The sequence below is a fragment of the Alternaria conjuncta genome (assembly GCF_024043145.1).
Source record: "Alternaria conjuncta strain BMP 0040 chromosome Unknown scaffold_24, whole genome shotgun sequence".
NCBI lineage: Eukaryota > Fungi > Ascomycota > Dothideomycetes > Pleosporales > Pleosporaceae > Alternaria > Alternaria conjuncta.
Window position 1 is genome coordinate 193,130 of NW_026250113.1, and position 13,139 is coordinate 206,268.

Below are 13,139 nucleotides of genomic sequence, written 5' to 3' on the forward strand. Positions count from 1 at the left end.
TACACGACTGCCCAGAACCACGCCTTCAATATCCGAGTGACCTCCAATGTGCGCTGACCGCTACCATAACTTCCTGCCTACCAGTGGTAGTCCACCTTGGGAATAGCCTCTGGCCGAGAAGCACCCTTGGGCGAGCCTGAACGACCGCGACCGCGACTATTTCCTTGTGAATGACTGGTTGCCCGTCCACGAGAAGCTCCCTGTCTAGTACCATCGCGGTATCCGCTCGAAGCTTGATATCCACGACCACGACCTGTGTCCATACCGAAATCCGAATAACCGTCATACTGAGGAATAGCCTTCACCGCGGGCTGTGCTGGCTTCGGTGCGAGAGCAGTCGCAAGGGGTACAGGTACGCCACCGTCTCCAGTCGCTTCATGATCGCTCCAACCCTCGGCATCGTCCTTCACCCTCTGTTCGGCATCCTCAAGAGCGGCCTGGAGTTTAGCATTCATCTCGTTCTCTCGGAGATCGTCCAACTCTGGTGAGCCGCGGAGTGTAGCCTCCTTCACACAGATGGCTAGCATAGCCCACACAGTGTATACAGCATCGTTGCCCGCGTTATGAAGAAACCACGCGGGGACATTGAAGGCGTTCATGATCCGGCCTAAACTGGTAGGCTGCTGCTCCCGACGCCAGACTTTATACATGGTCGCGGTGTCCATGGCCTCGAGGATGTTTTCTACCTTCATCGGGTCGTATCCAAGTTGCTGGAGGTAGCGAACGTCGCCCAGAGTATCATGGCCGAGAAAGACAATGTTACGCTTCTCCGTGGGATCAAAGTGGCTGAGGAAGTCATCGCCATTTTCAGCTGCGAAAGGGGCGTGGAAACAGGCCGCGACATGACTCGCAGCTTCTTTGAGGGATATGAAGGTTGATTGACCGAACTTGAAACTGTCGGGATGTCCAGCAACGAACTCGGAATTGACCAGGTGGCGATGTTCCTTGATGCGAAAGTGGCGAGCGCGAATCTTCTCTCTCCAGGCCGTGCCATCCTCGCCAGGCGGAACACCAACCAGGTCACGGGTATCTAGGGTAGCGACGCCAACTTCGGTAATCTTGTGATGGGCCCTCTCGTACGACTCAACGTCAACACAGACGAAGACGACAGACTGATCGAAAGAGAATGGAGCTGGCTGGGATGGGTCGACTGCCGGAGACAAGGTGGACGATGTCGGATCCTGGATAGAATCGCGTAGACCGAGATACCTTGAAGCGCGTTTGAACTGATCCGTCATTGATTTGTTCTTGCCCAATCGCTCTTGCTGCTTCTTTGCTTTGTTCGCCTTGTTCTTCGCCTTCTGTGCTTCAGCCAGGTTCTCCATCAGTTGCTTGAAGTCCTCCAGAGTGGGTTGTTCGAGCGGTGGATGTGAAGATTCGCCTGCCGCGCGGAAGTGCTCGTTGGGGGCGTTCTCGGCCATGCTATCGACGTCTTCGCGCGAGTGCGAGCGTCCAAGGTATCGAGGCAAACAGCGGGGATGATCGGGGAATTGTACGAGTAGGCCCTGGAGACAAATGTCAGTCTAACTCTTCCGGCAGTACGCATGAGCGGGTAATGTTACCTCCTCGCGCTGCTGGTCGCTGATTCTCAAAGAGAGATTGAGGTGCTTGTTGATCTCACCAAGCAAGGCTAGAACTTGACTCTCACGAACGAGTACGAAGGGCTTGGAGGTCTCCTCGATGTCCCAAACGTAGTACCTGGTGAGGTTAGCAAGTGAGGGGTGAGAGTCGTCGCGGTGCGGTGATATTCTTCAGGGTAATCATGTGAGGTGAACTTACAGGTCCCACTCTCGCTGCCAAAACTTTCCTTGATCGAAGAAGGCAGATGCAATGTTTTGCATATGACTCTTATCGCAATACTTGTAAGGGAACTTTGATAGGGCCTGGATGGGAGTGAAGTGATGTCGAGGTGAGGCTAGGTCGCCACGTTGTAGATCGGTAGCCGGAAGGCCAGCGGCATCAGTTTGAGGAGCTGGGACTGAGGCGGTGGATAGGCGCATTGAGTCCAGATTTGGGTTGAAGGAGCTATCGGCGTCTTTGACCCAGACGTAACGGCGCTCGGAGTTCTCGACGGCAGGCGGTGTCTTTATGGACGTATCGATCTTACTGGTTGAGGTTTGTTTGCTAGCAGGCGCATTCGGCGGTGCGTTCTCCAGCGATACACCACCAGTGGAGTCGTTGAAGCTGGCATGGTCAGGTTTGGGTTCTGGGTTGGGCTCAGGTTGTGGAGACACGGGGCGGTCAGGAAGAGCATCGAGGTCTGTTTGAACGGACCTCTGAAGACGCTGTAGCCGTGCCGCAGCCATGGTGGTTGCTTGACGAATAGAATTGGTGGAAATTGTTTGCGATAGAAAGCGCGAAGATATATGCGGGGATCGCGCTTAGACAGACGGATGAGGGAGGAGCAAACGACAGGCGCGGTGAGAGAAGCCTCACCCAGACCTCCAACAGTAAAATGAGTCATGCGACATGACGACTGGAAAGAGAGTCTGACATAATTTGACAGTGGTCGTTGCGAAGGAAATGTGTCAACGGAAGGCGCATGGTGTAGACATGAGAAGACACATGCTCCAATGCGCACGATCACGAAAAATGCATCTCTTACTACCTGTAGAATGTACATACCAACTTAGAGCAGGAAGCGATTATGATGCATCCAGCTTACATATGCCGATGCTTGCTTATTCGACGGCACAAGGAGTCGTCATGCGTAGAGAAACTTAGGGGTAGATAGAGTGTCAAAGCCTTCCCAGGCCCAGAGTCAGTAAGACACATGTTCTGGGTGCTAAGAAATAACGCACAGAAGTGAATGACTATACAGTGCTAAGCACAGATGAGCCCTGGAGGTTGCGGGGCGGGCGGGAGTTGCGAGCCGGCAGCTGGGCAAACTCGCAAGCGCATGGGCGTTCCTGAGAGATCGACGAGAGGCGCGCCCAAAGCGGCTAGCACGAACTCCCTCCGCGAACCTCAGTGCGACCAGCTCCCATCAGCCGCCCTATCTTGTCAGCGCATATCGCAACTCGCGCCCTCACGATCGCGCTGATTCTCCTCAATACTCTAGTTGACGCGTGGCTGGAGAGTCTGACGCGTGCGTCGCAACCCTCCATCTACTCTGCCTCCCCGCGATGCGCCATGTCTGAAGCCGACGATGCGCCAGAAATGGCCCAACCCGCCCCGAACCCGGACGCCCAGACGACGGTCAACGACTTCCTCGACTACACCGAATTCTTCCCGTCGGACCTGGTGCGCTCGCTGACGCTGATTGCCGACCTCGATTCCACCTACTCGGACGCCGTCCAGCAGGTGCACGAGCTGACGGTCCAGTATGGCAAGCTGCCCGCCCTCCCCGAGCAAGAGCGCCCCGATCCGGTATTACTACGCAAGAACATCGCCCAGCATCTTCAAAAGGCCATCAATCAGCGAGAGTTTGCCTACACAGAAGCGTCGCGGCTGTATGAGGTCACTGTCCGCCACTGCCAGCGCTCATCAGTCATCAAGCGGAAACTCCAAGCCCAGCCACAGCCGCCCTCACGCGACCCGACGCCCCCGCCAGTCTCTCCCAGCGCCCACCGACCCGTAAACCGCGACTACATACGCCCCGCCCATCTGCGCCTCACCTTCGATGGCGGCCGACATGGCGCCAACACCTCACGACCCCGAGACAGGCACAGGAAGACCGCCGTTCCTCTGCCACGCGGACGTGGGCGTCGCGGTGCAACATACTCGTCAGACTCAGATGGTGGTTCGGGCATCGATGTGGCATCACCCAGGAAGCGCAAGGACAACCGGGACAGACATTCAAGGGCAACTGGGGGCAGGTCGCGCGCTGCTGGCGTACTCGGTACCAACGTGCACAGTTCCATCGCCGGCATATCCACTAGCAATGCGCTCGCACAATTGGCCCCACCGCCAGCCGACGCGAAACCCGGTAGCAAATGGGCGCCCTGGAAGAAGCTGACAGAATACGAAATGGCCGTCCTGCGCAAGCAGATGAAGAAGAACGCTGTATGGACTCCTAGTCAGACCATGATGATACGCGAGCTGGAGAAGAAGCACCGCACAGAGGCCGACTACGAGAGGGAAAAGGCTCGCTGCGAGGCGACAGGCGAACACTTCCTCGACGAAGAGCCCGAGACGCTGCAACAGATTATGACAGCTTCTGGTCTGGGCCTTTTGGCACCGCATGGCCCGCAGGCAGCAAATCCACCCCCGCCCATCGAGTGTGTCGAGGAAGATTCCAGGGAAGAATCCGGTCCAGTCAGCATCCGCCTCAAGCCTGTCGCGGCAAAAGAAGGCAGAAAGCTCGACCGCATGTCACAGCGCCAAAAGGCTATGCACGATGCCCAGGAGCTCATTGCCACTTCTGAGAAGGTAAAAGAAGCTGCTAAGGAGCTTACGGAGCTCAACTTCAGCTCTAGTGTTGCAACTGCGAATCAGAAGAAGAAAACTCCGCTCAGGCTATCGAACAAGCGGAAGCGCGATGCATCCCCTCCACCCGCCACCGACGGCGCCATCGAGACCACCAGAGAAGCATCGGTAGCAACTCAAGACAGCGCGTCAAGGCCGCCAGAACCCAAGCGCGCACGTCTGCAGCTCATCGCTCCAGCACCAAGTTCCGTCGCCTCTCCGATACCGACCCCCAACTCGACCGTGTCCACCCCTCGCGATCGGACGGCCTCTGTTGTGCCCTCTCCAAGAGTAAGTACACCGGTACCAGTCCCAGAGCCTGCAAAGCCATCGACGAATGGGAATACCGTGCAAGTGCCGCTTGCGCCAGCAGGTCCAAGCACACCGAAAGTCAACAAGGCCGTTTCGAAAGAGGCAAGTCCTGAGCTCACACCCATTACAACGTCGCCGGTACCGCCAGAGGAGTCACCTGCTGTGGCACAGGCTCCGCAATCACCAGTACCTGTCAAAGCCCCAACCCCTCCAGCTTCAGTCTCAGTCTCAGCACCAACAGCAGCTTCAACCAGGCCCAAACGCGAATCCGTTGCTCCGAAAGCTCCCACCCCGCCCGTGGCCACTCTCCCGACCACGAAGTCCTCAAAGACACCGACACCCGTGCCTGAGCCCCGCCCCGAGACACCTGCAGCACCAACCCTACGCCCTCGCTCTGCACGCGGCCACGTCCCTACACCCAAGGCGCAAAGCGAAGAGCCCAAGCCGAACGAAGAAGGTAGGATAACTCGCGAAACCCGTCGTCATAGTGTCTTTAGCCAACCGGCAACCACGCTCACAGTACCTGCACCCCCACCCCCACCTACCCGCACTAGTAGCCGGCGGAAGCCTCCTCCAAAAGGTGAAGTCACGAATGCAGAAGACGGCCAAAAGACAGTGACAAACGTCAAACGCGCCCAAGGCAGCAAGAACAAGAGGAAGAAAAAGGCAGAAGAAGAGGCGGAGCAGGCCGACGATATCGATCCCAATGAGCCCCGATATTGTATCTGCGACGACGTTAGTTACGGGCAGATGATATCGTGTGATAATAACGTAAGTTCATTCTCGCTAAGTAGCAATGATCCTCCCCCATGTAGAACCGACACTAACAAAGTATCGCAGTGCGATAAGGAGTGGTTCCATCTCCCCTGCATGGACATGACCGAAGACGACATCCCTTCCCGCCGCGCCAAATGGTACTGTCCAGACTGTCGCGTTACACTGGGCACAGACGCTTATGGAAACCCGTTGGTGCCGCCTCCGCTGCCGGGTCGCCGCAGTAATCGGTAGGTTCTTCACCCTTTTCTCGTCTTCACGGGCCCGACGGCAAGATGTTAATGTTTGTTTGAGGGGATGGAGTACTTAGTATGGTTGATAGGTCGGCTTGAGCGGAAGGAAGGATAGGATATCGGTGTCCAGAGGAGGGTCTTGGGTCTGGGGTTTGGGGGGCGTTGGGGATGGGGTATGGGATGGATTGGTATGGATTGGTATGCGATGGTATGGGTATAGGATTGGTATACGATGGTATGGTATTCTTTGCCCCAGGGAGGGCGAAGCTGTACCATCATAGGTTCATGGGTTTAGCTGGTATTCCATTGTTTTACTGGCATGGTGTCTGGAGTTGACAGCCGTATTTTGTCTACGGACAGCTGTCTCTTGGGTATGAACATACCCATCTAGTTTATCGTATCACCATGGCACTTTGGAATCGAAAGGGCCTTTATGGGCCCGTTGTTTTCTTGTTGATGAGGAGTGCGCGTGAAAGCTGGGGGTTGGCAGGTTTTTGTGTGTTGTGTTTGCCCTGCACCTGGGCAGCTTCCTTAAATGGTGCTGTGAGGTTTACTGTGTGCTGCGCACGGATGGTGGCGATGACGCGTGTGTTGATAGGGAAGGAACCCTCGACCCATCACGAACACACCTGGGCACAACCTCCACAATGGATAGCGTTTGACTCAGAATGCGATCTGATCCTGGTTCGAATAACCTCCCGCTTCTGATGTACAGAGTGATGCTGCAAGTGCGTGCGGCGACCAGATATCCGTTCCTCAAGTAATCACACAACACGACCAGCATCTTCGACTTCCTGCTCAGCCGACATTCTCGTGGTTTGCATCCTTGGCGAGACGCCGGTGTTCACCAAACTTCCTTCCAAAAGTCGAACCCATTCACTTCAAGTCACTGTTTTTTACCTTCACAATGGACTGCTACAATGCATTCAACTGCAGTTCTCGCCGCCTGCAAAAGTATGGCCAAATGCTCGCCTGCCTCCTTCCGCCTTGCACCTTCCACCTTCCACCTTGCTCCTAACCTGACCACCGCGAAATCTCTAACGCTCAACTGTACCTTACTCTTCGACACTCAACCATCGCACCACAGTCACTCGATTGACGATGGCTGGCCAATCCAAGATCATGGCATCGGAAAGCCCACTGCTGCAACTCCCAGAGGACATCTTCCACGACATAATTGTCAATTATGTACACACTGTTCGTGTCAGTGAAGCTTCAGCTACTCGTGCAGTTTGTAGTAAGATCTACATCGGTATCATGGTATCAATCCGTATGCGCTAACATTTTGTAGAGGTATTCGACCACAAGATTCGCTATCAGATCGCCAATCACTTGCGTTATGTCTACTTCGACTATGAATACGAATCTTTTCAGGAAGATTCCAGAGATTGCGAAGCTGATAAGAGAGTTCTACATCACATGCTCCCCGAAATCCTACAGAGCACTGTTCGAAAAGCTTTTAACGATCCGCTTGTCACCTCTATTGAGACACGCGCTGAAGCGGTCCTCAAGATCGAAGGCCATCCCTACGATGAGAAGACCAAAACTCAATACGTCGAGTACATCTTCCAGTATCTGACCCGAGGAGGCAAGCTAGCAGCTATCAATCGGGCACTTCGCTCGCCCAGCGACTATCCGCTTTCTAGTTCCACAGAACGTGCCGACTTAACTTGCGCTGCCGCTGTGGGGAGCTTGTGTGCAGTCAAGCAACTTCTCAAGGACAACGAATCAGACTGGCCGTCGTGGCCATACTTCCGACAGCATGCAACCAATGACAACGTCTACGCAGATCCTCTTCGAGCAGCAGCGTCTAATGGACACATCGAAGTCGTACAGCATCTACTCAAAGCGCTTAAAGACTTCGGAGGTGCAGAAAAGTGGACCGACACTTTCAAGCACCGATTCCAGTGCATCCTCAACGCGGCTATTCAATCCAAACACCGCCAAACAATTCTTACGTTGGCAGTAGTCGCTAGGAAGAATGGAATCTGGGACTCCAGCTTGACTCACGTCAATCTAGCCTGTGCTGAAGTATGGATCGGGACTGCTGTCAAGACCGGCTGTATGGAGACTTTTCAAACAGCTATGGCGGTAGTCGGGAGTACTGCCCCCATATCCGCGAAGAACATTGTGGCATATGCGATGCTCTTCGCCTGCGAGTACGGCCAAGTAGATATCCTTCGACACCTCATTGCCCATAACCCCAACTGCTTCCAGCGGGAGGGTCCCGTAGCAGGTTCTGACATAGCCCGTCGGTACAAGACTAAAGTCGAACAGACCTTGGGTATATCCTGCATGCAAACAGCCGCCCAGTACCTCCAACGTCACATCATCGATGTACTCCTCGAACACGGCGTTTCCATCAACGCAGGCTCTCCCATTATACGCGCTATCGAGTTCGAAAATATCTCGATTGTCAAGTACATGCTCGACCACGGCGCGGAGTACAACCGGCATATACATAAAGAATGTCTTATGCAGCTGGGTCATGGAGCCAACAGAAGCTTGAGCGAGTTCAAGGAGACGGATATGTTGCCCGTTATCTTCTATCTCGTGGCTAAGCACATGGGAAAGCCGCGGTATTCTTTTCGTAAAAGCGGGCTGGAGCAGCGCCTTATGAGCTTTGTTGAGGATATTGAGGGTAGTGAGTTTTGGAGGGGGAAGGTTGAGGCGATACTAGGGAAGGAGATGTTCAATGAGCCGAGTTGCATGGAATATCAAAGGTTCGTCATGGATGACTCGTGGGAGTGCTATCGGCGGAGAGTATAGATGGTGTTTGCGAGATCATGTTTAGCGTTCGGAAACACCTACGAACGCAATGCGGCATTGCGGGAAAGGCAACTTCTCTATAGCTGTGGTACAAAGCTTTGATTCATTGGTGATGCTGCGATCTCTGACATGCTTGGCGTCAAGAGTCGAACGACTTTGGTGATACTGTCTATATGTCGATGAGATGACTAGGAGGCAACATTGAAGATCGTGTGTTCTAGATTGCGAAGCTGAAGGCAATGCGCGGCCTTCGCCCTGCCTAGAATCCAACTTTTTCCAATGATCTGTAAGTGAAACACCCCGAAGTGCAGCTTGCGATGCAATCAGGAAAGAGCCATTTTCCAAGAGATGAATAAGGTGCAGCTGAAGTCGAGAATGTCACAACCCCACATTCCGATTCGTCCTTAGCGCCTGCCTAGCGCAACCCTGAAAGCCTCATTGGTGCATCTATCGTCGTCATCCTCCGCGGGATTCGTCCTACTAACATCAACTGCCCAAGTTCTGGTTGGGTCTGCTAACACCTCACCTGGGCACTCATCAATATTGCTCAGCCACAACGCCCTGATGCTCAACCCTGAACCCGTATCTGCCGCAACGCCGTTGTGCCGACGCATTATGACTTGCGACGATTGGCAGTCGGGCCTCCCGTGCCTGGAGACCGGATGATGACCGGTGGGCGGAATTCGTCAGCTACACCCTGTTCCCACGTTTGCGCATTCGCGCAGTGGGTCTGACTGCTTGTGACAGCCGTCAGGCATCCTTCAAGACCGCGATGTCTTCACCAACGTTGCCTCTCCTTCTGCTCACACCCTGCCTTATTCTATCAACTGCGAACACGAGCATTCCCCTCGGACGCCTCTAACAACTTTGCGCAATGTTCGCCATGGCATCATGTAGCCATGCGCAAGCCGGCCTACCAAGATTGAGCACAAGCAAACGAATATGTAGAAGGGATTCGCTGTCGTCTTCAAGGACCCGTGATTCGGGCTACAATAGCGATCCTGATTCTCTCTCACCCTTGGATGCGGGAACGTTGGATCAGGGTATTGCCTACTACAATTTCTAGCGGGAGCTCAGATCGCTAACGGCGCAGCAGACATATTTTTCGGACCTCCTTCCTGTGTGCCGAGCATTCTTGTCAACAACAAGGCTACCTTTCTTAAGAGATGCACCGTCGATAGGCCATGGTTGGTTGGACAGAACAACATCACCAGCAACCCTGCAGAAGTCGTCACCAACCAGACATTCCTCGACACCACGCCTCCAGAAGCTCCAAAAATAGGATCTGTCAAGATTCTTATTGATTGTGCACGTAAGGACAGCCCTAAAGAGAGGCCAGCACCGGAAGACGAAGATATAGAGAGGTGGATCGACGACAATCTTCCATCCGCCAAGCGTCCCCGAGAGAGAGTAACATCCATCGTCTCCATCTCATCCACCAGCTCTTGCGACATGCATACCAACACGGACGTCAGTGAAGACGAAACGGAGCATGACGTTCGGCCGATACAACCATCTCCAGCACCCATGCAGAAAATCATTGAGCTCATCCTGCGCAAGGTCGAAATCAACCTCCGCAATGCAGCTTACAAGCAATGTACCGGACGTAGCGCCGCGCACAGCCAAGCTAGATCCACGCTGCCTTCGGGTCAGAGTAGCCGCAAGACGTCTGTGAGCTCAGGCTCAAAGCGCAAGTCCCGTTTGGAGGGCAGCCCACCGCCAGAAGATGATGACGAAGACGGCTCAAGCAAGCGACGTCGTGGATCAACGACCACTACCGACGAGTCCGAAACCGGTGCGAGGTTCGCATGTCCTTTCTACAAACACGACCCGGATCGGCATCGCAACAGGAGAACCTGTCCCGGGCCTGGCTGGCCAACCGTTCATCGAATGAAAGAGCATCTCTACCGGTCACATTCCCAACCGATATTCTGTCCAATCTGCTACGCGACCTTCAAGTCAGACAAGGAGCAATCGAGTCACGTGCGTCTGCAGCAATGCGAGAGATCATTACCCCAACAGATCGAAGGGATCGACCGCGAAACTGTGTGGACGCTGAGGAAGCGCACCACCGCGCTGAGACTAGAAGAAGACAAATGGAGAGATGTGTATCAGGTTCTCTTCCCAGAAGTATCTGCCGCCGAGATACCCAGTCCCTGTAAGCCATCGCGCCACGCTGGATCTTTGACCTACTAACAATTATCAGTCTACGATTGCGACTCGCCGAGCGAAACTTCGCGACGCTTCCGCAGAGATCTTCTGCGCCGCGTACAAGAAGAGCTACTCATGGAATCCGGACAAGTCCCCACTCTAGCCGAGCAACAGCTCCTGCAGCGCGTGGCCGAAATAGTGCGCCGCTGCGAACACGACCTACTGAACCAAGCGCAGCCGCCATCTTCCCCACCCTCCAACCCAGACCGACGTGCAAGTGCCAGCTCTATAAATAGCTCGTACCAAGCCACGCCCCTTCCCGCAGCCACTCCGGCCTTCCAGAGGCCATCCCTAGCTGTACCAACCAACGTGACTGGCCGGGAACACAGATATGATTCTCTTGTTGAGGCAGATGCAGCGCCGTACATACCAGAACCCACAATGGAGTTTGGTGATGTGGTTTGGAACGATCCGCCATATGTTTTTGGCACGGGCATTAATTGGGAGGCTGTCTTTCCGCCTGCGCCTGAGACGCAGTATCTAGGGGGTGATGAGGTGGGTACGAATTTTTCGGTGCCGATGTGGACGTAGGCGGTATTATTACATAGGGGTAGAGACGGTGTTCATGGAGTGAACGGGATGGATGCTTTGGGACGTTTGGTGGACTAAAGATTTCGTAGATACAGTTGCGAAATATACAATCGGCTCTCCATAGTAGTGTTGCTCGATAACTCATGACAAGGCAGACGGAGTACCTAGAACTGCACGTGCTAGTTTCGGCATGCCAAGTGATTGTTGTTGCGACGTCATGAACCAAAAGATCATAGCGCGGCCTGAGTCAGGTGTCGCGTCTTTCGTCTCGCACAGGGTCTATACAAACTCTCATCGCGCCACCATGGCACCCAGAATGCGCATACCCACTATCGAATTCCGATCGCTCCTTCTACCGCCCGTGCGAATCCCGATACGCGCCCTCCAAACCTTGTACCGCCCGCAATGCGCCCCTCACGTACCGCGCCCCGCCTGTCCCACGCAGCGCCTCGAGCAGCGCCGCGCGCTCAACCTCTACAAAACGGCCAAGGCCAAGACCGTCCTCGGACAGCACAAAGTTCTCAACTTTAGCTCGTGGGAGATTGAATTTCTCGCGCCACTGCGAAGTGTAGAGCACCGAGTCAAACTATGGCAGACAGACAAGAAGGCTAAGAAGCTGTCCGTAATAGCGGAGAGCGCCTCCTTCGAAGAACTCTTCACACAACATGTCGGACCCGGGAAAATTCTCTACTGCCTCGGCGAGATTAAAAAAGGAATGGCAAAGACACACATCGACGACCCAGAGCGGCCAATACCCGAAGAGTTGCAAGACTTCGCCATCCACAACGCCTACACATACCGCGCCCCAAAGACCGCAGGGCAAAAAGGCAAACAAATCGGCGGCCTGAAAAACATCATCCTCAACGAATCCAGCCCCGTCGAATACTTCAGAATGTGCATGGACCGCGCCTACCAATTCATCGAAGCCGGGCACGCCGTCGAATTCCGGCTGCGCCTGCAGGGCAAGATGCTCCTGAAAGAAGAGCGCATCAAGCCCGCAGGACCAGAGCGCTGGCTATGGATGCACACGCACTTCCCGCACCTGCGCCCGGAAATCATCATGAAGAGCATGCCCGAAGACACGCGCTACTTGATAAACCCCGTGTCCGACGGCCGCCTCGTCCAATGGGTCGCCGTCGCAGGCCACAAAGCAGAACCAGCCATCAACCTCGACAAACGCCTCTTCCGCATCAAGGACTCTGTGACCTCATCCATCAAATCGGGGAACCAGGCCATGTTACCAAGGATTATGCGGCAGCAGCTGCGGAACCAGGGACTGGAGGATTATAGTATTAATACGGGGTTGCCGAGGGAGCAGGCGAGGGCGAAGCATGGGAAGGGCGGGAAGAGGGTACTGAGTGGAGAGGAGAAGAAGTGGCTTAAGAGGGATGAGGAGACGGATGGGTTTTTGGTGCCGGATCCGGATGCGGAGTTGCCTATTAGGAGGTTGGATGATAGGAGGGATAAGAGGGGTGAGGGGCAGAGGTGGGAGCAGAGGGGGTATATTGGGAATAAGAATAGTCCTAAGTACTAGGGGATATGGGGTTGTGGGGGAGAAGGCGTGTGGGAGGCTATGGGGTCGAAAGGTTGGAAAGCAATATACATGTTTCAATGTTCAACAACACGCCTTGGAAGGGGAAAAGCATCAAACTTTCCAAAGTGTATAAGAAGTACCACTCGAAGAGTTGTCAAATGTAGACAGTACTCGGCTCTGTATAAAGATATCAAAAAGTTGTTGGAAAGAGGAAAAAGAAACCAGAACACTTCCCCATTAACCCGACGCGTTTGTTTCACCAACGTCCCGCGTATAACAGAGTTGTGGTGTTGGTGACGGCTTGGCAGGCAACGTTGGGCAGTGACCACATCTCTGGGCCGGACATGGATACGGCCGATCATGTTTAT

At 54.3% G+C, this 13,139-nt stretch overlaps 5 protein-coding genes across 5 annotated transcripts; 4 read left to right on the plus strand and 1 right to left on the minus strand.

Annotated features, from left to right (window-relative positions):
* Window positions 1-77: 77 nt before the first annotated feature.
* Window positions 78-2,306, minus strand: J4E85_010554 (uncharacterized protein; the record flags this gene model as incomplete). The annotated part of the gene is made up of 3 exons (XM_051474763.1): window positions 78-1,505; window positions 1,563-1,698; window positions 1,780-2,306. The coding sequence occupies 3 exons, from the start codon at window positions 2,304-2,306 to the stop codon at window positions 78-80; spliced, it is 2,091 nt and encodes a 696-aa protein (XP_051321439.1).
* An 826-nt stretch (window positions 2,307-3,132) lies between these two features.
* On the plus strand, window positions 3,133-5,727 carry J4E85_010555 (uncharacterized protein; the record flags this gene model as incomplete). The annotated part of the gene is made up of 2 exons (XM_051474764.1): window positions 3,133-5,490; window positions 5,560-5,727. The coding sequence occupies 2 exons, from the start codon at window positions 3,133-3,135 to the stop codon at window positions 5,725-5,727; spliced, it is 2,526 nt and encodes an 841-aa protein (XP_051321440.1).
* Window positions 5,728-6,827: 1,100 nt separating this feature from the next.
* Window positions 6,828-8,495, plus strand: J4E85_010556 (uncharacterized protein; the record flags this gene model as incomplete). The annotated part of the gene is made up of 2 exons (XM_051474765.1): window positions 6,828-6,963; window positions 7,018-8,495. 2 exons carry the CDS (start codon window positions 6,828-6,830, stop codon window positions 8,493-8,495), a joined length of 1,614 nt encoding a protein of 537 aa, XP_051321441.1.
* A 1,527-nt stretch (window positions 8,496-10,022) lies between these two features.
* J4E85_010557 (uncharacterized protein) lies at window positions 10,023-11,237 on the plus strand (the record flags this gene model as incomplete). The annotated part of the gene is made up of 2 exons (XM_051474766.1): window positions 10,023-10,653; window positions 10,702-11,237. The coding sequence occupies 2 exons, from the start codon at window positions 10,023-10,025 to the stop codon at window positions 11,235-11,237; spliced, it is 1,167 nt and encodes a 388-aa protein (XP_051321442.1).
* A 304-nt stretch (window positions 11,238-11,541) lies between these two features.
* Window positions 11,542-12,771, plus strand: J4E85_010558 (uncharacterized protein; the record flags this gene model as incomplete). The annotated part of the gene is made up of 2 exons (XM_051474767.1): window positions 11,542-11,598; window positions 11,683-12,771. 2 exons carry the CDS (start codon window positions 11,542-11,544, stop codon window positions 12,769-12,771), a joined length of 1,146 nt encoding a protein of 381 aa, XP_051321443.1.
* Window positions 12,772-13,139: the final 368 nt, after the last annotated feature.